The sequence below is a fragment of the Thunnus maccoyii genome, chromosome 19, assembly GCF_910596095.1.
Source record: "Thunnus maccoyii chromosome 19, fThuMac1.1, whole genome shotgun sequence".
NCBI classification, from domain to species: Eukaryota; Metazoa; Chordata; class Actinopteri; order Scombriformes; family Scombridae; genus Thunnus; species Thunnus maccoyii.
The window spans coordinates 27,457,831-27,485,215 of record NC_056551.1 but is presented as its reverse complement, the minus strand read 5'-3'; the positions used below and the strand labels follow the sequence as shown (position 1 = coordinate 27,485,215).

The window sequence follows — 27,385 nt, the reverse complement described above, 5'->3', positions numbered from 1 at the left end:
AAGCATCAGTGTTAGAGCAGCATGTTACTGTTGTAGCTGCTGGAGGTGGAGCTAGTTTACACTACTTTATATACAGTTAGCTAGTTTAGTCCAGTGGTTCCCAACCTAGGGGTCAGGGCCCCTCCAAAGGGTCAGCAGATAAATCTGAGGGGTCGTGAGATGATTAATGGGAGAGGAAAGAAGAAAAAACAAAGTACTGATACACAAATCTGTTTTCAGTTTTTATATCAGTCAGAGGGAACGAACCACTATTTTTACTGCAATATTTTAACTACATCAAGCTCATAATACTAGTATAGTACTTTGACTGTAGTAGGATTTTTCACCCAGGACTTTCACTTATACTTTTACTTATTTATACATTGCTGTATTGGTATTTTTACTTAAGTAAAGGATCTGAATACTTCTTCCACCACTAAAGAAAACAAGTAAAATAAATGTGTTTCATAAGTCATTAATAAAACAAGTTAAGAAGCGTTTCCGGTTTTCTTTCACATTAAACTGTGATGTGACTTATGTCAAACTCAGCTGTGCGCGTCTGCGCATCTGCCGCTCTGCCGCTCCGCCGCTCTCTAAACTGCTCCACCGCTTCTGCTGCTGCTGATTTTTTTTTTTACCAAAAGCAATGACATCGTCTGCACGTATTATTTATGATAGCCTTTAATAATTGATCTATTTATTTATTTTACCACTAGATCGACTTTGCAGCCGCCAGCGACAGATAAGCTCTCTTCTCCTCCTCCTCCTCTCCTCCTCTTCTCCTCCTCTTCGTCCTCCTCCGACTTGTTCCAGCAGCGTGTTGATGATCGATACATCTGACTGAAAAAGTGAGTACATATATTACATATTACTGCCCGCAAATGACAGTTTTATTATGGTCTGTGCATGGAGTATCAATAAAATAACCAGAAATTTGTACACGGAAAGAAGATAAGAGACAACTTAGTGTTTAAATAATGATTTATGAATATATCACACTGTAAGTGTTTTTTAAGTGAGTGATTACAGAGGACAGTAATATTATTACTGGATAATAAGACAGGAAATGGTCTTCAATCGTGTATTGCAATGCAGCTAGGGTATAATGTACTTTAAAATGATGATATACTTACAGAAAAATAACTGGCACAATACATTGTTAAAAGTGTTTTTTATTGTGTATATAAATGTAGTTTATTATTGAGGAAAACATAAAGCTAAGCCTGAGAAGAACTGAAGGGTGCACCTTTCTAAATAAAGTATGGAGGCTTATATGTGATGATAAAATACTGGGAACTAACACTGCAACTAATGATTATATTCATTAGTTGCTTGGTCCATAAAATGGTGAAAAATGTTTCCTAAAGCCCAAAATGACGTCCTTAAATGTCTTGTTTTGTCCACAACACAAAGATATTCAGTTTACTGTCATAGAGATTAAAGAAACCAAAAATATTCACATTTAAGAAGCTGGAATCAGAGAATGAAAAATGACTCAAAACAACTAATCAATTAATCAACTAATCGTTGTGGCTCTAAAATAATTCAGTATGTAGGCTGATACTGTATGTTGATAACCGTTATGTAGTTTTAGGATCCGTCTGATGATCAGATCCTAGAACAGTTTTTATGATCATAACACACAATTCTTATTGAGGCTTATTGGACAACATGCAGTATAAAGAATGTAAATGTAACTCAACGGACGAGTAATTCAAGCTCAAGGAATGTCCATGACTTTTAAGTGATAGTACAAAAGTATAGAAAACGTGGGAGAAAGGCTGATCACACCAGCGTTTCTGAGGCAAAGTCAGTTGTATTTGTTAAGTAAATCTGTCAAGTTCAGCTTCGGTGATCTTTGAAATGCAAATTTACTCTGTTGACCAACAACAAACCGTCTCAACGGAACATTGCTGACTTTTGAGGTAAACAGAGAGTCTAAAATGGGAGAAGCTATTGTCGCTTATTAGCTGCATGTCACCATCAACTTTCATTTAACGTCCTCTGTTGCAGTAAAGTGCTTTACAAAAGATCAATGGTTTGCAGACACAGGAGGAGTCGATGATACAAATTTGTGTTTGGAATAAACTGTGTGAACTTATTGTCTCGTTAGTGACTGCAGCTAACGTTCACTAGCTCAGAGAGCTTTATCGAATGAAATAATGTAACATACAGTTTTCTGTATGGTGAATGTGGGAATGTGTAGTCAGAGGAATTTAATTTGAGGATCTCAGAGTATTTTAACTTTAGAGTAATTTATTGTACTTCTTATCACAGTATTTCATGGCAATGTTGAATTATTTGGAAATGTCCAGCAGCAGCTTTGTACATCAAAGGCAAATTTCCCTCTGGGACAATAAAGTCTTATCTTAAAAGGCTTTAGGCCCAGTTCCCCAACGTCACCATTGTTTTGTGTGTTAAATCATCATTTATTTCAGTCAAATGTTTCCATTAATTTGTTGATTTTCAGTAGTTTATTTTGGTAGATGGGTCAGCCAGATCTCTATGTTTCTTTCAGTTGTTCTGCCTGTGATGTTGTGGTTAGGTCACAGCCTGTGTATAAAGAGTGTCACCCGTTGGTTTTATTGGAGCCAACTTGAAGCCTTGAATAGCGACTTATGTTTTCCATTTGGAGCCAGGACGTCCAAATAAGGAGCGCGCGATGTTGAGCAACAATTTCCAAAACAGAGGCCGTAATGACTCATCGAAAAAAATGATTGACATAGTATTTTTAGAGAGAAGTTGAGGCTTTTTGAGTGGGAGCCAGTTGGAGCAGCTAGCGGCCGTCGGTGGCACTTAAAGGTGCTTCAGCCACAAGACGTGGGAGCTGCTGCTTGAGTTAGATCAGCTGCTAAATCAGGGATAGTGAAACCAGGTTTGCATCATTATCAGCGAGGGACTGGACACTGTTAGGATATGAGACGACAGCTATAATTGCTCTGTAGAAAATGACATTTGGTTGAACTTAGTGCGCTTATGACTGTTTGTATGCTTATACATCACCTTTTTTTACCTCCTGCCTGCTGACCTGCTTCATTAACATCTCTTTAGAAGTTTCCAGTGCCAGTGCGGTGGCTGCACTGGCACTGTACAATCCTGAGACCAAAATGTCAGCCGGGCGTAAACAGTTCACCAAGTAGTCCTGTTTTTAGTCACTAGAACCAAATATGTTGTGTGGATGAATTTTGCTGTGCCTCTTTCTAGTGTGATCAAGCCTTTGTAGTGTAAGTCTGGGATTTGTGGGCTGTAAAATAAAGCAGTAACACGTTGACCCTCTTAAAATACTACATTCAGTATCCTGTGATTTGTAGGCTGTAATCTTTTACATCTTTAGAGGAACTACAATTTGTGAATAAATGTATTGTCTGAATATAGCCTACAGTCCAACTTTATCCAGCTAACACATGTTTGTAATGTTCCTCCTCTTTGTGTTTCCCTCTCTGCTCAGTCTGTTTGTTCATGCATGTGTACATGGCCATGTCCAAGAGCGCTGGCACCCTGCGGGACCTTCAGCTGGCTCTGCAGCTGAAGATCGAGGAGCTGCGACAGAGAGACGCTCTCATTGATGAGCTGGAGCTGGAGCTGGACACTAAGGATGATCTGATCAGACAGCTGCAGATAGAGCTGGACAAGCATCGCAGCGCCTCACAGCACGCAGCCAACCTTGGGGAGACGGCAAACACAGGTGTGCCACCGCAATTACCGTACCTGCCAGTGAAGGTGGCAGGTACGCCATTAGGCGAGGCGACAAAAGTCTGACAAGTCAGAGGCAGACCTGTAGCCAGGATTTTACAAATACTGAAGTCGTACGCCAACTCCCCCACCCCTGAAAACTTAATTTATTCAGTAAATCATTCAGTCACACTGTTCTCAAAACCTCCACACTGCTGGGAATAACATTTTTGTTGGGGAAATGCTGAATCATTTATTTTGGATCATTTATTCAGGTTTAGATCCAACCACTCACATCAGATGTTTTATGTTTTGTCTGACAGTTTTATGTCCTCCTTCTGAGGCCAACTTAATTTTCTTTATAGTGGGAAAGACAAGTAAACTTGAACTTAAACCCCTCTCAGGTTGCCACAAATTACAGATTACCTGAAAAAAATACAAAAAACATGACCTCATACCATAAATAAAAAGAATAATGATACTAATAATAATTTAGCAATACATAAAGTAAAAGAGGCATGCACAATTCAGCTCAGTTGCAGCACATTAAACAGTAAACATACCTGAAAATGTCACTTCGGAAATGTTAGATACTGGTTGTTGCTCTTCAAATCCCCGTTAATAACATGCTGTCTGTCCATGACCTGCAGCTACAGCTCACTGACACGCACACCTCAGCTGCTGTCAATTAAACACAGACACTGACACGCCCCTCCAGCTGCTGTCAATCAAACACAGACACTGACACGCTCCTCCAGCTGCTGTCAATCAAACACAGACACCGACACGCACAACCCAGCTGCTGTCAATCAAACACAGACACCGACACGCCCCTCCAGCTGCTGTCAATCAAACACAGACACCGACACGTCCCTCCAGCTGCTGTCAATCAAACAGACACTGACACACCCCTCCAGCTGCTGTCACTCAAACACAGACACCGACACGCCCCTCCAGCTGCTGTCAATCAAACACAGACACCGACACGCCCCTCCAGCTGCTGTCAATCAAACACAGACACTGACACGCCCCTCCAGTTGCTGTCAACCAAACACAGACACTGACACATCCCTCCAGCTGCTGTCAATCAAACACAGACACTGACACACCCCTCCAGCTGCTGTCAATCAAACAGAGACACCGACACGTCCCTAAATGTGATTTCAGCTGGACGTTAACTCTTGTCTCTCTGGATGTGTCCATCAGGAGCAGCAGCGCAGACTCCAGCAGTACCTGATGAACCTCAGCGCACCAAGCGACAGGCCATCTCAGCAGAGCCCACAGCGCTGGACCCCTCCCAGCTCACGGACGTTACACTCACCAGCTACTGCAAGACCAAAGAGTGAGCACAGAAAACCTTAAACACACACACACAAACATACATGAACACACACTCACAACGAATAATCGTTTTGATCTACCTGTGTATGTGTAGGTCCAGTGAGCTGATCCAGAGGGCTCTGATGGACAATGACTTTATGAAACATCTGGAACATGGGCAGGTAGTAACCACCTCTGTGCATCATCCTTCTCATGTGTCTGATTTTAAAACTAACTTGTTTGTTGGCTGATGCGTGCAGATCCTCACCATCATGGACTGTATGCATCCCACCAGCCTGGCCAAAGGCTGCTGTGTGATCCAGGAGGGAGATGACGGCTCGACAGTCTACGTTCTGGAAGGTACAGCTCCCCCGTTGGGTGTTGCAGCCGACAGTGTAACATCACCTACTGTAGGCTGTAATATTCTCTCCTCTAATATCTCTGTCACATGACCAACTCTCATATTAGTCATTGAGTGCTTTGCTTTAAGAAGTTTTGTAGCATCTAACTTCATGTCAAAGGTCTTTATTTCTGTCACAGTACTGCTGCTGCTCTGATGGATTCATGTTTTCTGTAGTTTCAGCTCCTCTGACACTGATAAATGTGTCTGCTGGTTTCTGACAGCAGCAACCTCAAATTCTTCTTTTTACTCTGGGATTTTATAGACCAACCAATTAATCGACTAATCAAGAAAATAACCAGCAGATTAATCTATAATGGAAATTATCATTAGTTGCAGCGTTACTTTTTTGTGAATGAAACTGACCCACAAATGGAGCGGAACAGGTCCCTTATATTAACATTTTAGGGGCGTCAATGATGTTAATGATTAAATCTCAGGTATGTCAGCTCCTCTTGAACAGGTGACAGATTTACTACACTGGGATGGATGTCATCTCATGACTCATTCGGTGCTTGTCGTAGCAACTTCCAGTTAGCGACAGAGCTAGCTAGCTTACTGTTTGGACAGCTGTTGTGACTGACTAGTTGGCTAGCATGTTAGCAGTTAGCTTGCGAGCCCCCTGAATAGTCACTATATTACCAAGCTTAGATTTAGATATTTCAGTGCTAGAGGAAAAGTGAGAGGATCACCAAAAACTTTAGAATTCATCCTCTGCCTACCATGAATATCCTCATTGAATGTGATCACAATCTGTAAATTAACCGTCAGTATTTTGTGCTCTCAATTGTCGAGGTGTTGTATTGAAACCCTGCGGCTATAGAAAGAAAAACGATCCTCTTTCAGTGGTAAGGCCTGCTGCTCAGCAGGGCTGAACTAATGCAAGGTGAGATGCTGAATTGGATTGATATGGACAGACAGCTCATTTGTCTGAACACAAGGCAGCACAAGATTGCAAAATAGCCTGAACCAGAGTAAACAGAGGCTCCATCAGAGACATTATGTGACATAAGGTTAAATGTGCATGGAGGCGGTCTGGCAGAGAAAATAGCAGGTAGAAGCCACATATTATGCCAGTGGTCGAGGTGATATCATGGTGAGCTCATTGTCTGGTTGGTGTTTTGTGTGTGAAGTAATAAAAACTTGATGGTTTCTCAGTTTTTTTTCTTCTGCTGTACATTTAATCATCTCATACCGTGTGATTAAACGTACATAAACTTGTTGTGTGTCATAGCTTCAGTTCAGTCATATGTTCCTGACACTTTCACTCCTCTCTCTACAAAATCTCTGTTCGTCACTCTCGTTCTGTCAAGGACAGCCAGTCTTTCACACACTTGAACTGAATGGCACTGCGGCGTTGTGTTGCTCCTCGTGACTGTGTGTCTACAAAAGAGCTGTTTAAAAGGCCTCTGATCAACAGACATTGTTCAGTTTAGTCTCTTTCAGCTCTTGACAGTCATCAGTTCTTTTGAAAACATCTCTTTCCTTGAAACGTTTTTGTTTGGATGGATTTCATCTCACCTTGTTCTCATATTCCATCTGTACATGTGTGCATGTATTTGTGGAGTGTATGTATCTGTTTTTAGCCATAATAGCATTTTAGCTCTTTGGGCAGCTTTGTCAGGTAGTCGGTCCACCACTTTGGTTCAGAGTGAAATATCTCAACTACTGTTGGATTGTCATGAAATCATCAGATCCTGTACTTTGATTTATACCTGCTAAACATGTTGTTGCAGTTACTTTTCAGATCAAAACTTTACATTTAAGATTATAAAATACAAATGAAATAAAAGTTAAAGATTAAACCAGCAGTTTCCAGAGTTTTTGGCTTGTAACCGCTGTGTGTAGTTGTGGCTCCTTGTCATGTTACAGATGGTCGGGTTGTCCGCAATTCCACCAAATAATTAACTGTTTGAGGACAGAAGAGGTAAAACTTTCCAGTATTTTTGGAGAATCTTTTTTCTTACGGCTAATATCAGTCACAGCAGCTGATTTTCTGCACAACTTTTAATACTTTTATTAGATGCATTGTCATGAAATTTTGTACAAACTTCTTCTGACTTTCCATCTAGTTTCTCCATGTTTCTCATTCAAATATCTGAAAGACTAATTCATTCTCGTCAGCCTCGGCTGTACTTTGTGTTTAGTGCTAATTAGCGTAGTCAGAGTTGCCAAATCTCATGCTTTTGGTGTGAGACTCCCGTTGTCAGGCTCTGTCTCTTGTTCTCACGCTGCTCAAACAAATCTCGTGCCAAAATAAGATGAAGCCACAAAGCCACTCTTTGATGAAACAAATAAATCTATACTGTAAAGATGATGCATTTCACCTCTATATACATGTCAGGCTTCTTCTACACATTTCAGCACTGATCAATCATCCATAAACATTACAGAGATGTGTCCTGTGACAAAATGGGCCATATTCTGCATAATGAGTACTTTTACTCTAGAAGTATATTTTGATGCTGAAACTTTCAGTGTAGGACTTTTACATTGTGGTACTACTAGTTTTACTTAAAGGACAAGTTCATAATGTTTCCAGTGTGTCTTAAACCAGCAGTCAGGTGTCTGTAATCATTCCTCCTGTTCATACTGGATATTAAAAGATCCTTCAAATGTGCTTTCAATGGAAGTGATGGAGGCCAAAATCCACAGTGTGTCCACACAGTCATTTAAAAGTCTCTGTGAAGCTTCTATTCAGCTTCAGCAGTCTGAGTTAGTCATATCAAGTGGATATCTGACACATTTACAGTCTTTTTAGCATCAAATTCTCTCTTTGTGTTTCCTCAGACAGTGTTTCCCTGTTGAGCTGCAGGTGGAAGTAAAGTAACAAAAAGAGGAACTTTGGCACTAAAAAGACTGTAACGTTGAAAGATATCTACTTGATTTGACTCATTTGGACGCTGAAGCTTCATATTAGCTTCAGATAAACTTTTAAATACATTTGTGCACAGAAGGAGGACTGTGGAAGGAGGACAGCAATGGTTACTTCATTGATTATTTGAAAAAACAAAAAAAAACAAAATTTGGCTCTAACTCTTCCTGCTGTATGTCTCCTCACAGAGGGAATGGTCGAAGTGACGAAACAAGGGAAGAAACTGTGCACCATCGGTCCGGGAAAAGTGTTTGGAGAGCTGGCCATCCTGTACAACTGCACTCGCACAGCAACTGTAACAGGTAGACACATAAACACACACACAGCTGTTCACACCGACAAGATTTTTATTCTGTAGACAGATTTACGATTTTGAAAGAGGTGTGAATGCTCACCTGTACTGACAAGCCAAAATAAAACACTTCATTATCGAATGAAAGAAGACTGTCACATCAGTGACTCCAACAACATGGGTGAAGACTGCAGCAGCTTCCATTAATGCTGCTGGAAAAATGAAAATAACTGAAGGCTGTGAAAACACTTTGATGGAGCAGTAGCTAACGAAAACATGATTCTTATTTTCCGCTGATTTAACGCTAATTAAAACATACTTATGAATATTATATTCCATTTCTGCCAATATATCCCCTTAAATCTTTACACACTGGTCCTTTAATGGTGCAGTAGTGTTTATTCACCCAGTAGCAAATGGAAACTGTGATCAAGGTCAAACACAAACATCATCCCCGCTCAGTTTAATTTTCCACTTCTGATTAATAAACTCACAGCTTTTTTTAAAACTCCTCCTCACTGCGGCTTCAGCTGACAAGTACTTTTAAAAGGTTAGTTCACCCAAACACACACACACACACACACACACACACACACACACACACATAAACATACACACAAAGACAAAGATGATTTTTCACATATTGCTTTTAAAAAGACGTGTGTCTGTGCTTCTCAAATGTGACCATTTGCTGTTTTTGTTATATATGAATGAATTGAATATCTGAAGGTTTTGGACTGTTAGTCAGATAAAATAAGCAAACTAAAGACATCACTGTAAGAAATTGTGAATGCAATTTATTCACAATTTTTTAACATTTCATAGGCTGAAAAATAATGAAAATAACCGTTAGTTACAGGCCTAATTGATACCATTAGTGTGTGTGTGTGTGTGTGGTTTGGGTGAACTAACCCTTGTAAGGGGACATATTTTGCTTTTTGTGATTTTCTGTTTTTGTTGGATGTTAAACATGGTCAAAGTTCCAAAACTTGAGGTGAAAGTATGTAGAAATGCTGCCTGCAAGTCAAAAGTCAGGGCTTCAACCTGCTCTGAACGCTTTGCTTGCAAAGTTACCTCTACTTCCTCCTCTTGATGACATCACATTGTTCACACATGCCCACAAATGGCCATCCGTTCCGTAAATCATTGTTGCTAAGGTGGTTGCTAAGGTGTCTCCTCTCATATTTCAGATCTGATTCAGCTCCGACATGTACGGATGGATTTGAGAAATTGAATGTTCAAGTAAAGAAGGAGAAAAAGAAGTGAAATCCTGCTACTATAGTTTGTTTACGTAGCAGGAGGAAGCTTCCTGAGGCTGACCAATCAGAACAGAGTGGGCTCATCAGGAGGGCGGGGCTTAAAGAGACAAGAGCTAAAACAGCCTGTTTCAGACAGAGGCTTAACTGAGGGGCTGCATAAAGGACCAGTAGAAGATAAATGAGGAGTTTTTAAACTATAAATCATGCAAAGATATTCCAGTAGAGCCCCAGAATATAAATATGGAGCTAGAAATGCACACACAAGCATAAACAGTTTTCTTATTTCCATGTATTATTCATTAGGGTGGACGGACTTTACAGTCAACTGCAGCCAGCTATAGCGCTGATGTGTTGTTTTCTTTTTTAAACTCTGGGATATAAAAGCATTGTAAATGCTGCTCAATCAGAGATGAGAAAGGATCTTGAATCAGAACCGAAAACATCCTGTTGAAGTCGTGAAGACCGGCCAAAATGTCTTCCCAATGCAGAATACAATGGTTTCACACTAAGTCCTCACAAAGATAGCAATACAAGCACACACACACACACACACACACACACACAAACACTGATTGTTTTACATCCTGTTACTTTGCTTCACAGTGAGAATCAGTTCACAATATTTCACCATCTTTATCTCACAAAGAACATGTGTTTAGATCCAGTAAAAAGGTGAAACTGAACAGGTTTTCTCTGACCGGCTTCTTTATGAGTTTTCTATTTAATTGACTGTCTAGCTTTATGTTACTAGGCAGCATCATAGCTCCCTTCATCCAGCATGCTTATTTACATCTGAACCCATTACTCCTGGTCCTCTCCTAACGCTGACTCTGTACTCACCTTCCCCCCACGCTCCTGCTCATCCTCCACTGTTCTCATTATCTACCTCTGTAAGGCCACGCTGCACACCTCTTCATCCACGCTGAAACCTGAAGCCTGAAGCCTGAAGTGCTTTTCATGGTGCTCATGGGTTCACTTTACAATATAAAGGGGCACTCCATCAGTTTAACACATGACGATCAGTGAACCGTCCCTGGAGAGAGCTATTCAGCCTGTGGAAACTGTTTTTATGCCAATTTCTGTGGCTCTGGAGGAGCTTTCTACTTATTCATTATTTTTTAGGAAGGTTGCGAAGTCAGAGCATAAAAACTGCCTTTTAATTTTACACATAGATGGTAAAAAAAAGTCACCTAGCGGCTACGAAACGGCTAGTGACCTGTCACTCAAAGTGGCCATGTCCTTAATTATGCATAACTTCATGGTTTAATAAAATTTAAACATGTGAGTTGTAAAAAAATGTCCACCCCCTGTATGGTTGTAATGAAAGAGGAAATTAGCTACAGAGACCAAAACCGTTTTTTGTACCAGGCTGTAAACATGTTTATTTCTGCTGTAAAGTTGGACATTTTAACATGGGGGTCTATGGGGATTGACTCGTTTTTGGAGCCTCAAGTGGCCATTCAAGGAACTGCAGTTTTGACACTTCCGCATTGGCTTCATTGATTTTATATTTAAATGTAATCATCTTAAACACTTAAGCAGGCAGCAAAATCTTATATCCTTATATTCTTTTTAGGGTGATTTTGTAACATCTGTCCAAGGACTGCAGATGAATGTAATATTTATTAATGTGCATGATGGTCCCTGTTAAATGGAATAAAAAAGAAATGACACCAAAACGCCCTTTTCTAAACCAACATTGACCTGAAAGACAGTTTCAACCCTTTGAACCCATGTACAGGCGTATAGCAGAGCTACTAAACTGTCATCCAGGCATTTAATATATTGTTAGGCTATTCAGAAATGCCATCATTTTGCATGTGAGTAGTTCTACATGTAGTTAGTCTGACTCTGCATTGTGTAGAAGGTAAGGATCACACTTCCCAGGACTGTCTTTGGGCAATTTATTTCCCAACCAGCAGCAACAGCAAATGCAGTTGTGAAGAAACAAAGCGTTCAGAGGCAGAAATGCTCTTTGCACCTTCCTGAGAAATGTCCACAACAAAAATAAGGTGATGACTATACTTCCTGTTCATAATAATTATGTACTTTTACTGTAGTAGGATTTTTGGAGTATTTTTACATTGCTGTATTGTTACTTTTACTTAAGTAAAGGATCTGAGTTCTTCTTCCATTACAGCTTATTGAAAGGTGAAAGATTAAAGCAAATTAAGCGTCTCTGCAACAATTTTCCCTCCAGTATTTCTTCCTCTATCACACATACATTCTTCTCCTGAACTCTAGATTGAAGTTTTTAATCACTCAGATATGTGATGGAAAAAATTTTTCTTTTGTGCTTATAAATGTGCCTCCTCTTTTTCTCTTTCACTCACTTGAATGATACTGAACGACACAAGGACGCTGATTGAAAGAGGCAGAGGGGAGGAAAGATGAGCTCAGAACCTCTGCGGCTTTAAAGATAAATGGCTGATTTTTTTTTCTCTAAACCACACAGAGCCAAGAAGGGAAGTGCTGTAAACAATTTTTTGTCAGATGTGCCACAAACACAGTTTTATTAGTCGAGGTTTAGGCATCCCTCCAGCACATCAAAGTGATCTCTGCACACACACACACACAGGGAAATGAGTTAGACATCGTACTCAAAGCCAATCCATCATCTGAAGAATGACTGTCAGCCAGGAAAATTAAGGGATTTAAATTATAAAATGTAAACATCAGCAGAAAGGTGATGGAAACAGGGTAAACAAGGGACAGAGCTGAAGTGAAGATTTCCAGTTCCGAGAGTTTTCTCTGTTAAATTTGAAGGAATAAGTTGACATTTTGGGAAATATTCTTATTCGCTTTCTTGCTGAGAGTTAGCAGAAGTCACTGCACCCGGACAAGAAATAGTTCTGCACGTAACTCGGTTCTTGTGTGGATAAAACAAACATGTTTTCGCCATTTAGTTGCTCTCTATCCTCTGCTATCCAGAAGTGTCACCAAATAAGCTGTGCTATATGGTAAAAAACGAGAAACAAGGTAATGAATGTAGAAAAAAACACAAAACCTGCCTGTAGAATTTCTTCGTGTCGTCCATTAATTGTAGGGTTAGTGGTTGGATCCTCCTCCTGTCCACATGTCAAAGTGTCCTTAAGCAAGACACTGAACCCTAAATTGCTCAAAATGTTCCGCTGCTGAATGGGTGAATAAGAGGCAAATTGTAAAGCGCTCTGTCCATTAAAGACAAATACAGGCTAAAATCCAAATCAGAAATGTCCCAGAAACAAGACACAACATGTTAATTAGTGAGTTGAAGACGGTGGATGTATTTGTTACTGTTGGACAGAGCCAGGCTAGCTATTAACAGTCTTTATGCTAAGCTAACTATCTTGAACAGATATATGAGTGGTGTTTCAATCTTCTCATCTCTCTGTCAACAAGAAAGTGAATAACTGTATTTTTCGACCAATAAGTTTCAAGAAGTCTTGAAACGTATGGTGATATGGTATGATGATACTGTATGTGTCTTGGGATGTGATTGAGATTGAACAGTACACAGAGTTTAAATGACCAAAGCAGAAGAAGAGAGGAGAGGAGAAAAACTACACGTAGTCTCACAGTGTGCTACTTTACTACTGCCAAGGTTACTGTCACTATTGTTTTTGTTCCTCCAGCAATGAAATATTTTTAATTCAATCAGCGGTTTACATTCCAGAAACATACTTTTCCACAGTCTTTATGGACAAAAGACAGCTGCACATTAGTCACCATAAACATGTCAGATGAAAAGGCTGTAATAGTGAAGCACCTGAGTGCTTTGAAAGGTTATATTGTCTCATTTTAAGTTTTAAAGCCATTAACGGGAACATATTCTGCACATTTCCAGCTCTATATTTATATTCTGGGGCTCTACTGGAATATCTTTGCATGATTTACAATTAAAAACTCCTTATTTATCCTTTACCTTAGCAACAAAGATTACAGAATGGACACACGTTTATGGACACGTGCAACAAGCTGACATCATTTTGTCGGAAAAGTTTAAAAAAAACATTGCAAACGAAGCGTTCACAGCAGATTGAAACCTGGGTTTTGACTAACCTGAAGAGTAACCTACAGAGACTGGACAGGCCATACATAAAGATTCTTTCCACTAACTTGCACCATTTTTTTAGTGTTTGACAGTCAAGGGGAAGCATAAACCTTACTTCTGAGTACAGTAACACACTGAACCACTGCTCAGTAACTCCTAGAGTTCTGGTAGTTGATGACAATTCGCCAATTGTCATGTTTTCTTGTACCCAAACAAACATGGGGCGACAACCAGCTGCTTGTACTGTTTATATACAGAACAGTTTGAGCAGAAAAGGCAAAAAAGGAATAAAAAAGGTGAGAGTTTGTGTGAGATCCTCGATGGCGAGGTGTGGATTATGTGGACTGTAACTGGAGGTGAGTAAAGTTTCAGGTTCTGGTCGACTGTAGCTCTTTGATTTGATTTGTTGTGGAGACATTCATTCTCTTTACAGCTCAGTCAGATTTTCCTCCATTTCAATTGTCCAGAGCTCTCTCACACTGTGGTTCTTGAGATGGTGCAACTTGGACACATCATCGGTGATGAAACCAGGGTCATAGGGTGTTTTCGTGTCTCACCCGGGCGACCCAGCTGGGGTTGATCAGTCCCCAGCTTGTGTCCAAGTGGCCATGCTTTCAGCTCCGTATGAGTTGACTGGACTGTCACAGTGTCTCTCAGGGTGCAGTCAACAATCTTCACCAGGTTCTTCACAGGCTTCTCAGACACCAATGGAATTTGGAAAGAAACTCTTCCCCTTTCTCAGGACTAAGGACCTGGATTTGGCTGGCTCGAAACTCATTCTTTCCCGTGTAATGAGCCTTTCCAGCCATTGGAGGAGCCATCGGCATCCTGGCACTGATGTTGCTGTGACAGTCAGGTTGTCCATGAAGGCTCTGATCAGACGTTAATGCATGCCAGATCTGGACAGGAGGCCCCTACATTCCACTTTGCCTGCCTTGACAAGCACGTTCAACGCCAAGGCAAACAAAGACACTGATATGGTACAACCAGTGATGATGCCATTTTCTAGGCAATGCGACGCAGATGTTGTTGTCCCAGAGATGAAATCTGTAACTGAACCTATTGTAGCAGTTCAGTATGAGGTCTTTGATCCTCTCTGGAACATAGTATCTTGTCAGCGCTGTTGCCACAAGTTCATGTGGAATGGATCCATGGACATTGGCAAGGTCCAGCCAAACAACTGCCAGGTCTCCTCTATTCTCCCTTGCCTCGTGGATCAACTGGATAACCAATTCTGCTTGCCTTGGACTCCTCCCTTCTGCACTGTGGTGTCAATGTAGGAATTCCTCAGGAGGAACACTGTAATGCAGTTAGCAAGAATCTTGAAAAAGGCTTTGCTATGTATGGCACTCCACTCGACCCTGGAGCTGAGCTACTCGGCGCTGCATTGACAGTATTCCTTACTTCTGCCACGGTGGTCTCCTGGATGAACAGGATGGAGGGTTCAGGTGGTGTAATTAGCTCTTTGCAATGGGCCTGGTCTTCCTCCCTCCTACTTACACTGTAAGTGTTGCTGAGATGTCGATTGATGTCTTCTTCTGGGGAATGCAAGGGTCCAAATCTGCTTCTGCCTAAGCAGCTCTTTAGTGAATCCAAAGGGATTCATGCCAAATCTCTCAGCGCCGATGCTGATAATCAGGTCGCACATCAACTACAAACCTTTCTTCTTTTCCTGTTTACTAGTTTACCGGTATGTCTCCCTCAGGGGACACACAAGTGGCAGCGATTGGATCTGAAAACTTCAGATGAGAATCCAGCTGACCCCGACTGGAATGGACCTGCTCCAACTTGAAGCCATCAGTCGTCACAAACGAATCAGATTCAGATTCAGTTCAGAAGTCTTTATATGTGTCCTCGGGTATATAACAGTATATACAGGAAATGACAGGAAATCACAAAAAGCAGAATGTGTCCCCTTTAATGAGATAATTAATTGTGTGTTTTGAAAACTATTCAAATCATCCACATGGTAATCACAGCAGACAGTCTGTCTTTCTCTGTCCGTCTGCAGCTCTGACTGATATCAAGCTCTGGGCGATTGACCGACAGGGTTTCCAGACCATCATGATGAGGACTGGTCTCATCAAACATTCCCAGTACACAGACTTCCTCCGCAGGTACAGCTCATATATACAGTATACTCACCACCACATACTGTAAGAATGACTCACATTTCTCACTCTAAACTCTCCTTTCTCCCAGCGTTCCCTCCTTTCAGCTGCTAACTGAGGATGTTCTCAGTAAACTGGCTGATGTTTTGGAAGAGGTGATGATTTTTTTAAGCACAGACATACAGTATCTATTTCTGCCATCTGCTCCTTCATCTGACAAATACAAATCGTCAGAGAGCTATGTTAAGTAATCTGAGGTATTCTCTGCCCTCTCTCTCAGACTCATTACAGCGATGGTGATTACATTATCCGTCAGGGAGCCACCGGAGACACATTCTTCATCATCAGTGAAGGACAGGTGAGGAAGAAGGATGAAGGTCTTTATTAGGAGGTGTAAAGTGGAGAAATATTAACAAGAGAGGGAAAGAAAAGGGGAAAAGGTGATAACAGAGCTGAGAAGTAAGGTGGTTTCTTGGCTTCTAGAAGGTTTCACATTCACAAGCTCTAATTTTCACTTGCATATAGAGTGAAATGCTGCATTTTAGAGCCCGAGGACGGCAGCTTTGCAACACTAGCAGGCTGAGGTAAAGTACCCACAGGAGAACAAAAGAAAAGAACAACATTTTATTGGCTTTATTTTAGCTGATACCAATCCTCCAAAATATGCCAGGATCGGCCCTGATACATTCCCGGTTGAATTGACTTTTAATCAAATCGTGTAGTGAAATCCCCTCAGGCAGAGCAAAGCTGTTGTTGTGTGCCAACCGTCAGTCCTCAACCCAAAGATATTCAGATTACTATCATAGGGGACTAAAGAAACCGGAAAATATTCACACTTAGGCAGCCAGAACAAAGTAGTAGTATCACAATTTGTAGTTAAGGGATCTAAACGTACAAAACTAAATTTTTCTAAATGTTTGAGATTTCCAAAACACATCTGTCCATTAGTGTAAAATATGTGTAACCATCATCGCACTGCAGCCTTTCAACACACTCAGTTTCATTGCTACCTAACTGGTGTGTCTCTAGAGCTTTTGTGCCTCCAGTCATCCAAGTATTTGAAGCATTTTTTAATTATATTCAGTGTTGACTGAGTGAGAAGCTGAGCTGTAAGTCTTCTTTTTATTTTTGGCTGGCAGAAATGAAGATTGTGATCTTTTCTTTCCACAGGTGAACGTCTCTCAGCAGAACTCAACTAGCGAGGAGCCAGTGATGGTGAAGACTCTGTCCAAAGGGGACTGGTTTGGAGAGCAGGCTCTGAAAGGGTGAAACACACAAATACACAAACAAGACTTCACTGAGAAATCATACGTCATCGTTCATGCTGTAACATGCTATACATATGTGTTTTTAGATTGATTTTCTACCTTTCAGACAAAGACTATCCTTAAAAATGCGAGTGTTGGTGCAAAAGGCTTAAATGAGCTTTGTTTTCATTCACCTGGCAGGGAAATTATGTCTGTTGTTTCTGACATAGAGGTGTGACGTTATAGACGAATCTGGGTGAACTTGCGTCTAACACTATAATGTGTGTATAATTGTACATGTGTTAGCTTTAAGCTAGCTACATAGCCAGCTACCTTTAACTGACAAGACTGTGAAGTTTTAACAGAAATGTGAACTGTGACTTCAAGAAGCCCGTGTCAACAAATGGCTCTTTCTAAGCTTATAAAAACACTAACCTGGCTCTGTCGAATGGTGCTACCTACCAGCACCCCTAAAGCTCACTAATTAACATAATATTTGTTTAATCTGCACAATAACAAGCGGAGTGTAAAAACATTATGATTGTACTGGGGATTATGTGCAGGACAAAAGCCACATTCTACATGATATTCATTTTGAAAAGCCAAACAAGTTCCAAAACTTGAGGTGAACTCATGTAGAAGTGCATACGTTCAAGTCAGAAGTCAGGGCTTCAACCTGCTCTGAACGCTTTGTTTGCAAAGTCACCTCTTCTTCGTCTTCATGATGATGTCAGATTGCTTAGACATGCCCACAAATAGCCGTCTGTTCCATATCCTTTGTTGCTGAGGTTGTTGATTTCAGCTCAAACTTGTACATGTGTATTTGAGTTTATATTACATATATATTACCTGCTGCTATAGTTTGTTTACGTAGCCTCCGGAGCTGGAGGAAGCTTCCTGAAGCTTCCTGAAGCTGACCAATCAGAGCAGAGTGGGCTCATCAGGAGGCGGGGCTTAAAGAGACAGGAGCTAAAACGGCCTGTTTCAGACAGAGGCTGAACTGAGGGGCTGCATAAAGGACCAGTAGAAGATAAATAAGGAGTTTTTAATTGTAAATCATTAAAATATATTCAAGTAGAGCCCCAGAATATGAATATAGAACTAGAAAATGTGCATGATATTTTCCCTTTAAAAAAAAAAAGTCACTATAAAACATGTAAAGGCAGAGATGTGAGGGTTTAAAGGTTTATGTCTTTGCAAGCTTATATTCATTTAATTCTGAATGAAACACAAACAAATTTTAATTTAGGATACTGTATTCCATGTGTGTTGTTTATATTTCTTAATGGTATACACAACACACAAACACAGATTAAATGTCAGTCGAACCAATTTAAACTTAAAACTGGAAGTTAACTTTAAATCAGTGAACAGTAATAAACCTGCTGCAATTCATCTCTATTTTCTTTCTCTCTCTTTTTGCAGCGAGGACGTTCGCACAGCCAGTGTCACAGCTATAGGAGAAGTCATATGTCTGGTCATTGATAGAGAGTGAGTGCTTCTCTTTGTATACCATAAATAAATGACTTTGATGTGGCTGTGAAGCCTATGGTTCACTTTGCAGTTACTCTTTAAAGGCGCCTTTGTGTTACTCGTTGGGTATGTTTTTGTCTCAGGTCCTTCAAACAGCTGATTGGAGGACTGGAGGAAGTCAACAACAAGCAGTATGACAATGATGAGGTCAAGGCAAAGTGAGTTCCCTTCATGCTTATGTATTTAGAGGCTTACGTAACAGCTGTTGTAGAAGGTTGCATGAACATACTGTCTGGCAATTTAAATGTATGAATAAATCACATACGTAAAGTCACAACATCAATCTGACGAAGTCTGTAACACCTTCACACACAATTCTTGTTAGTAGATCAATTCATTCTTTTTTTATGGAATTTGTTGACTAGAAGAAAAATATAGAATATTGCCAGATTTAACCTTTAAATTCACAGACAGTGCAAGTGTTTTGTGTAATAAATGAATCACTCAGTTATCATCTATGATGCACCAAAGGAATAAAATCAGTTCAGTGAACCAGGAAACACTGTGACCAAGCCAAATTTAGATTGTTGTCTGTCTAAGCAAAGGCCTGGTCACCTTTTCTGACAAGTTGAGATTTAGGAACCATTAAACGATCCTTGCTAGAGGACCTCAAGCCCAATCACGCTCACATGGGGTGAGTAGGTCACAGACAAAACGACAAACGTACGAAAACAAGCTAAAACTCACAGGCAATCAGTGACGGGCAGCAAGGATCGGTGTGATGTGATCGTTTCTCTTGGAACGTGTTGAAAGTGGCAGCAGAGCTTTGTATAAGTCTTTGGATGTTTCTTAGTTGTGCCCTGTTCTGTATGCAGGAACAACTTGGACATTTCTGGCTTTAAAGGAACACGAGAAATATCACTTCATTTCTTTCTTTCTTGACATATTATCTACTGTTCTCTGCAGACTGCTGGCAGAGGCAGATTTCTTCTCCAGCGTGTCGCTCAGTGATTTCAATATCATCTGCACTCTGGGGATGGGAGGCTTCAGTCGTGTAGAACTGGTGAGTGTGAAGATGCTTTATAGCAGCTGAAAAAAGGAGTAGATGTATGTTTTTCTTGTCTGTCTGTACTTAATGTGTGTCTTTGTATGTTCAGGTTCAGTTAAAGAATGATTCCAATCGATCGTTTGCCCTGAAAGTGTTAAAGAAACGTCACATCTTGGACACCAGCCAGCAAGGCCACATCCTGTCAGAGCGCCACATCATGATGGAGGCTCACAGTCCTTTCATCATCAGGTCAGACGGCAGTTTTATAGCCGCTGACTTCAGGGTGAAATTTATTCAGGTGTAATTAAAAGTGCACAACTCTAATTCACACTCTAGCGGATCTGAATAATGGTGAGAGGCGATTTTATCTTGTTATCTTTTGGTGTTATGTTGCCACCCTGTTCAGTCTGTGCTCATTTTATGGCAAACAATACTAAACAGACAAGAAACACAAAAGACCCAGTGTTCATGACTCCAGCTCTCTATGAAGAACTGCTGCATTCAAAGCTGCTGCAATTATCTCATTTCCTATTAGTAACAACGTGCAGATATGTGGTAATTACTTTTTTTTTCAGATTTTTTTGGGTATTTTCCCAGTTGTAGGTATTAGTAACACTGGCAGTTATTTAAAGGAGATGTTTGTATAAAGTTTCTATCTATTGAGTCTCAGTTACAGGAATTGAACGCTCTCCTTTTTTAAACACAGTCTTTGTCATCCTTTCAGGTTGTATCGAACTTTCAGAGACTCCAAATATCTCTACATGCTGCTGGAGGTTTGTCTCGGGGGAGAACTGTGGACACTGCTGCGAGACAGGTGTGTGATAGTGTGTGTGAGTGTGTGTGTGTGCGTCCGACTATGAAAGAGCAGAAATCATCAGTGTGGGCATTTGCTTTTGCTTCAGGGGTTCATTTGATGACGGCATCACGCGGTTCTACACAGGCTGTGTCATCGAGGCTCTGGCTTTCCTTCACTGCAGAGGAATCATCTACAGAGACCTCAAACCTGAAAACATCATACTGGACCACCGAGGATATGCCAAGCTGGTGCAAACATTTGTTTTCCAGATGTTTAATGATGTGAATTAAAGGAAAAGGCTGGTTATTTTCTACATTTTTCTTATTGTCAACAAATCTCATGTTTGGATCCAAACCAACAATGAACTGATCTACTAACAAGTATTGTATGTGTTTCCAAAGCCTGATATATCTTAGACCTCCGTTGTTGTCCAGAAACTATTAAAAACACATCAGTGAGTCACACCGCTGCACTGGGTGACATGTTCCTTCATTATGAAGAGTTTGGTGACGTTAGTTTCTTTAGAAATGGCTCCAAAGACTAATAACAGCATCAAGTTTTCAGTCTTTTCAGCATTGACCTCGTACTAAACTTCTTTGCGTGGTTCAGAGTCTGATCAATACAGTGAGCGTGAAAAAATAGCAGCTAAAGAGAACAGCATCCTTGTGCATTCACAGTGGCCTCTTCCTGCCATGGAAATACATTCCTGAGACTAAAAACATCATCGCTGTTATTCGTCTTTGGAGCCGTTTCTAAACAAACTAATGTGACCAAACTCTTCATAATGAAGGAATATGTCACTCAGTGCAGCGGTGTGACTCACTGACATGTTTTTAATAGTTTTTGGACAACAACAGAGGTCTATGGCACAGTGGAATAAGATATAACAGGATTCTTGAAAAAGAGGAAGTGAAGTCATAATGGAAAGAGCTACTGCTTTTTATTTCCTATCAATCTTTGTATCCAAAGTCAAAGGGAAAAACTCTGATGTGATGTGATGGAACAAGAAAAACAGAAAAACATCAACATTAAACACAGTGTACAATGCAATCATCACAGTCCCAGAAGGAAGCAGGTGCAGAATTATATCACAGTATAATCACAGTAAAGACAATGTTAAGAAAAAAAGACTGAGAATCAAGTCAAGATATTTAAGAAAAATGTAATTTCCAGTAAAATACTATGAGAAAAGTTGTAATTTTATGGGTAAAATTGTAATATTTCCAGTAAAATACTATGAGAAAAGTTGTAATTTAATGGGTAAAATTGTAATATTTCCAGTAAAATACTATGAGAAAAGTTGTAATTTTATGAGTAAAATTGTAATATTTCCAGAATAATGTTGTAAATATACAAGAAAAGTCATTGTTGAGAATAAAGTCATACTATTTTGAGGAAGAAAGGAACATTTCACCCAGTGCAGCTGTGTGGCTCACTGACGTGTTTTTAATAGTTTCTGGACAACAACGGAGGAATAAGATATAACAGACTTTAGATACACACACAATACTTGTTAGTATACCAGTTCATTGTTGGTTTGGATCCAAACATGAGATTTGTTGACAAGAAGAAAAATATAGAAAAATGCAGCCTTATACTTGAAGCTCAGGCTCAAATATGTCACAGAAAACATTCAGTCATAGTGTGCATTTCTCTCACTCAGGTGGACTTTGGCTTTGCGAAGAAGGTGGGTCTGGGGAAGAAGACGTGGACGTTTTGTGGGACTCCTGAGTACGTCGCGCCTGAGGTCATCCTGAACAAAGGCCACGACAGCTCGGCTGACTGCTGGTCTCTGGGAATACTGGTTTTTGAGCTGCTCACTGGCAGGTACAGCAGTAAACATCAGCCTCGTGTCGGAATGTTTTGCAAAAGCCCAGATTTTGTTGGCCTATGTCTGTAAGGATGGATGGCCTGCAGAAATCTGACTTAATAGTACTCATTTAATCTGTCCAATCATTTACTTATTTATTTCCTAATAAGTCAGGTTTGATCCTCAATTATGTCGGAATTAAATTAAAGAAAAAAAGACTGAAATTTGTGGCCCCACACCAGTGTGTCTTCATCAAAGTCAAAATCAGTCAAAAGACTAAAGGATAAGGCTGGTAATTTTCCATATTTTTCTTCAAATACTCATAACAGCGATCACATTTTCAGTCTCCAGAGAGTAGTTCTGTGTAATGCAGACGCCACTGAGCATGTGCATGGAACGTGGTTCTTTTTACAGCTGTGTTAGCTTGTTGTGCTACATATCACAACCTCTGGACTTTGTATTACATTATGAATTTCTCAAATAACTTTCTCAAAGTTTAATTGGCTTTGGCATAAAACATACTGTAGGTTGCTTAATGTTCATCTGTACATACATCACATAATTTCCTGTTAGTACAGATGAATTCTGGAGAATATTTATTTCTTGTATATTAAATACAAATTACATTATTTGTATCTTGTATTACACTATGAAAATGAGTATATAGTACACTCTTTATACAGTTGTATTATGGAGTTTACAAAGCTTTAGTCTTGTTTTCCCTCTGAAGATTGCTGTCATTGATCTTACAAACGCCTGATTCAGCTGCACATAGAACCTCTTTTCTCAATAAATAAGCTCTGTTTGGGTCCTGGGTTGAATCAATAAAACTGTTTAAGTCTTTAGTTTCTGCTCTCTGTCTCCAGTCCCCCATTTTCAGGCTCTGATCCCATGAAGACCTATAACATCATCCTGAGAGGCATCGATATGATCGAATTTCCCAAGAAGATCACCAAGAGCGCTGCTAATCTGATCAAACGACTCTGCAGGTTGACCGCGCACTTTAGATTACATCTACATAACTAAATTAAAACCAGTTGTGTCCACACTAGTGTTTCCAGGTGGTTTTAGGAGAGACCTCTGCTCACAGAGTATTACTGGCAATACTGACATTTAAAATGAGTGATCACAGACAACATTAGACTCTTCTTGACTTTGCAGTCTCCTCCTGCTCTCTGTGTCACTTATACTGTCTTTTAATGCAGCCAAATTCACAATATAGTTGTTCTTATTTATACATTTTCTGTTTCTGTTGTCATACAATGGAACAAGTATAAAATAGTGATTTAATTGCATCTCATAAACACTACATGTTAACCAGCAGTCATTCTCAGCTGCTGCAATGCAGTGAAAAACTCATTATTTTATAATCGTGATGTCGTCTGACAAAATCAACATAAAACATGTGTTCAGCAGTATACTGACATTTAAAATGAACAATCTCAGAGAAAGTTAAAGGTGACTTGAAGTTGCCCTCTTAAATTTACTGGCACACAGCTTGAAACCTCACTGAGCAGCTTACATCATCATTTTGCAAAAGATGAAACACCAAGCTGGTGAGATTTAAGAAGGAGAATGTTGTTTTGGAAAAACTCAGTTTTGAGGCAAGAAAAACAGATGGAAAAGAAAAGAAAAAGATGTGAGAAGGGGACATATTCTGCTTTTTCTGGTTTTCTGTTGTTTATATCCTGTTATGATGTCAGATGTTAAACATGGTCAAAGTTCCAAAACTTGAGGTGAAAATATGTAGAAACGCTGCCTGCAAGTCAAAAGTCAGGGCTTCTTGCTGATGAGCTGATGTCGGATTGTACCGTTATGTAGGCTTGGTTGATAAGGTCATTGCTGAGGTTTTTCTGTGTATTATTTGCGTTGTTCACTCTCATATTCCGGATCGGATTTCAGCTCCAACATGTACAGATGTATTTGAGAAGTGAAGAATGAGAAAATAAGTGAAATCCTAGTTTGTTGTTTGTTGATGTAGCCTCCGGAGCCGCTAGAAGTCAGCCCTGATGCAACTTCCTGAAGCTGACCAATCAGAATAGAGTGGGCTCATCAGGAGGGGGGCCCTTAAAGAGACAGGAGCTAAAACGGCCTGTTTCAGACAGAGGCTGAACTGAGGGGCTGCATAAATAAGGGCCAGTAGAAGATAAATAAGGAAATTTTAACTGTAAATCATGCAAACATATTCCAGTAAAGCCCCAGATTAAGAATGTAGACCTGAAAATGTGTAGCATATGTCCCCTTTAATCGGATTAGTGTGGGCATACTCTCACTTGTACAGATGAAGTAGAATAGAAGGATCTTCTTCTTTGTAAGCATCTTTATTATCTGTGTGCTTTTTACAGGGACAATCCCTCAGAGAGGCTGGGAAATCAGAAAAATGGAGTGAAGGACATCCAGAAACACAAGTGAGACAGTAACAATGCTTATCATGAGATTTCACTCTGAGTGCTTTCTGTGGGAGATAAGGCTGTAGTCATGGCAACACATCCTTGTCCTTCAGGTGGTTTGAGGGCTTCAACTGGGACGGCCTCCGGCAAGGAACCATAGACTCTCCGTTCACTCCCACAGTTAGTATCCTTCAGTATCTGTGATGTAAGAACACCCAGAGGACAGCATTAACATCCTGTGTTTTTATCTCAGGTGGACGGGCCACTGGATAACAGCAACTTTGACTATTTCCCAGAAGACACGGATGACCCTCCTCCTGATGAAGAGTCTGGTTGGGATGCTGAGTTTTAACAAGACATGAGTAATATCTGAGTGCTGACTAAACAAGAAATAAAGTGGAAACAGGATACTTGAAAAAGAGGAAGTGAAGTCATGATGGAAAGAGCTACCACTTTTTATTTCCTGTCAATGTTTGCATCCAAAGTCAAAGGGAAAAACTCTGATGTGATGTGATGGAACAAGAAAAACAGAAAAACATCGACATTAAACACAGTGTACAATGCAATCATCACAGTCCCAGAAGGAAGGAGATGCAGAAATATATCATAGTATAATCACAGTAAAGACAATGTTAAGAAAAAAAGACTTTGAGAATCAAGTCAATATATTTTAAAAAAATGTAATTTCCAGTAAAATACTATGAGAAAAGTTGTAATTTTATGGGTAAAATTGTAATATTTCCAGTAAAATACTATGAGAAAAGTTGTAATTTTATGGGTAAAATTGTAATATTTCCAGTAAAATACTATGAGAAAAGTTGTAATTTTATGGGTAAAATTGTAATATTTCCAGTAAAATACTATGAGAAAAGTGCTGACTAAACAAGAAATGAAGTGGAAACAGGATACTTGAAAAAGAGGAAGTGAAGTCATAATGGAAAGAGCTACCGCTTTTTATTTCCTATGAATGTTTGCATCCAAAGTCAAAGTGCAAAACTCTCACATGATGTGATGGGAGAAGAAAAACAGGAAAACATTTACATTTAACATAGTGTACAATGCAATCATCAAAGTCTCAAATGGAAGGACGTGCAGAATTATATTACAGTATAATCACAGTAAGGACAATGTTAAAAAAAAAAGACTCAACAGAGTCAAGATATTTTAAGAAAAATGTAATTCTGAGTAAAATATTATGAGAAAAGTTGTAATTTTATGAGTAAAACTGTAATATTTCCAGAAAAATGTTGTAAATATACAAAAAAAAGTAATTGTTGAGAATAAAGTCATACTATTTTGAGAAAGAAAGTCATAATATCTCAAGAATTAAGTTGTAATTTTATGAAAATAATTGTAAAATGTCAAGAGTAAAGTCCATGATTTTATAAGAATTTAGGCTCCGACATGTACGGACGGATTTAAGTTGACATTTTGAGTAAAGAACAAGAAAAAGTATATAAATCCTATTACAGTAGTTTGTTGCATGCTTTGTTGACGTCAACTCCAAAGTGGAGGCACGTGTCAAGAATAAAGTTTTACTATTGCGATAATAAAGTAATAATCTTACAAAATAGATATCGTAATATGTTGAGAATAAGGTTGTACTATTTCTAGGAAATAGTCATAACATCTAGTAGTTATTTTGTGGAAAAAAAACATGTTGCAAAAAGAGAAAAAAAGTCATAATAGTTTGAGTAAATTGTAGTATTGTGAGAATAAAGTTGTACTACTACGAGAAAAAAATATTTTAATACTTCTTTTGCTTTAATTTTTGAAATATTTTCACTTTATTTTCTTTTTTTTTCAGTAAAGCTGATACTCCGTCATAAAGAACATCCCAACAAATATCATCATATTCATTATTTTCAAACATGATTGATTCTGAAAGGGGACACTATAAAAACTGTTACATGGATTAAACCTCCGTCAGACTCTGCTTTATAAATTATTACACGAAGTTATTTCTATTCTTATTAACCAACTGGGTTCATCTAATCCTGAATGTCCTGGAAAAGAAGGATTAATTACCAAATTCAGTTTCCTCTTAATTCTGTCCTTGTTGTCAATATTATGCTTTTTTTCACTGTAATGTGTCTGAATCTGACATGTTCTGTGATTCTAAGATGGTACGCTAAGTTGTCGCTCAAGGGTTCCTTACTATTTTTAAGGTGTTAAAGGAATAGTTAAATGTTTTGGGAAATACATTTAATGCATTCTCTCTGAGAGTGTGATGAGTCAATATATTGATATTGACTCATCACACTCTCAGTCAATATGAGTCTTATATCTGTGTGTTACGTACGGACATGGTGTCAGAACGGGGTTAGCCTAGCTTAGCATAGTGAAATTAACAGTAAATATGCTGTAAAACCAGATAAAGGAGGCTAAAAAGCACCATAAAGCTGGAAGGAACTGTCTGTGGGATCATCATCATCATCATCATCATCATCATCACACTGAGCTGACACTGACTGAACTAATGAGCACTGTGCTGCCTTCAGGTACCAGGCCTGCTGGGACATCAGTGTTGCAGATTGATTCAGCCTGAGCAATAAAACCACCGTGACAAATATGATAGAGACGGCTCGGCTTTTCTTAAATCCCCAAGTTACCAAGATGTGACGTTTATGAGCAGAGAGAAGCAGGGAAACTGTTGTATTTTCAATTTAACACTCATCAC

General features: G+C 39.5%; 1 protein-coding gene across 4 annotated transcripts; it reads left to right on the top strand.

The window, feature by feature from the left end:
* Positions 1-403: 403 nt before the first annotated feature.
* LOC121886012 (cGMP-dependent protein kinase 1-like) lies at positions 404-25,823 on the top strand. Of its 4 annotated transcripts, none has more exons than XM_042395889.1 (21): positions 404-827; positions 3,428-3,664; positions 4,858-4,993; positions 5,087-5,153; positions 5,232-5,331; positions 8,435-8,548; positions 15,842-15,947; positions 16,033-16,096; positions 16,222-16,299; positions 17,112-17,206; positions 18,614-18,679; positions 18,805-18,879; positions 19,628-19,724; positions 19,819-19,958; positions 20,434-20,523; positions 20,612-20,753; positions 22,169-22,332; positions 23,182-23,304; positions 24,661-24,723; positions 24,819-24,885; positions 24,959-25,823. In XM_042395889.1, exons 2-21 carry the CDS (start codon positions 3,439-3,441, stop codon positions 25,055-25,057), a joined length of 2,112 nt encoding a protein of 703 aa, XP_042251823.1. In that variant the 5' UTR covers positions 404-827; positions 3,428-3,438; the 3' UTR covers positions 25,058-25,823. The 4 variants fall into 4 exon arrangements, with proteins under 4 accessions (XP_042251823.1, XP_042251824.1, XP_042251826.1 ...); XM_042395890.1 differs by lacking the exon at positions 404-827 and adding an exon at positions 2,790-2,854; XM_042395892.1 differs by lacking the exons at positions 404-827; positions 3,428-3,664; positions 4,858-4,993; positions 5,087-5,153; positions 5,232-5,331 and adding an exon at positions 5,755-5,811.
* The last annotated feature ends 1,562 nt before the right edge of the window (positions 25,824-27,385 follow it).

Coding starts and splice junctions, on each gene's coding strand:
- LOC121886012 (XM_042395889.1), top strand. CDS start 3,439: ATGCATGTGTACATGGCCATGTCCAAGAGCGCTGGCACCCTGCGGGAC. Junction 18,680..18,804: donor TGTCTGGTCATTGATAGAGA/GTGAGTGCTTCT, acceptor TTTTTGTCTCAG/GTCCTTCAAACAGCTGATTG. Junction 23,305..24,660: donor CTGATCAAACGACTCTGCAG/GTTGACCGCGCA, acceptor TGCTTTTTACAG/GGACAATCCCTCAGAGAGGC.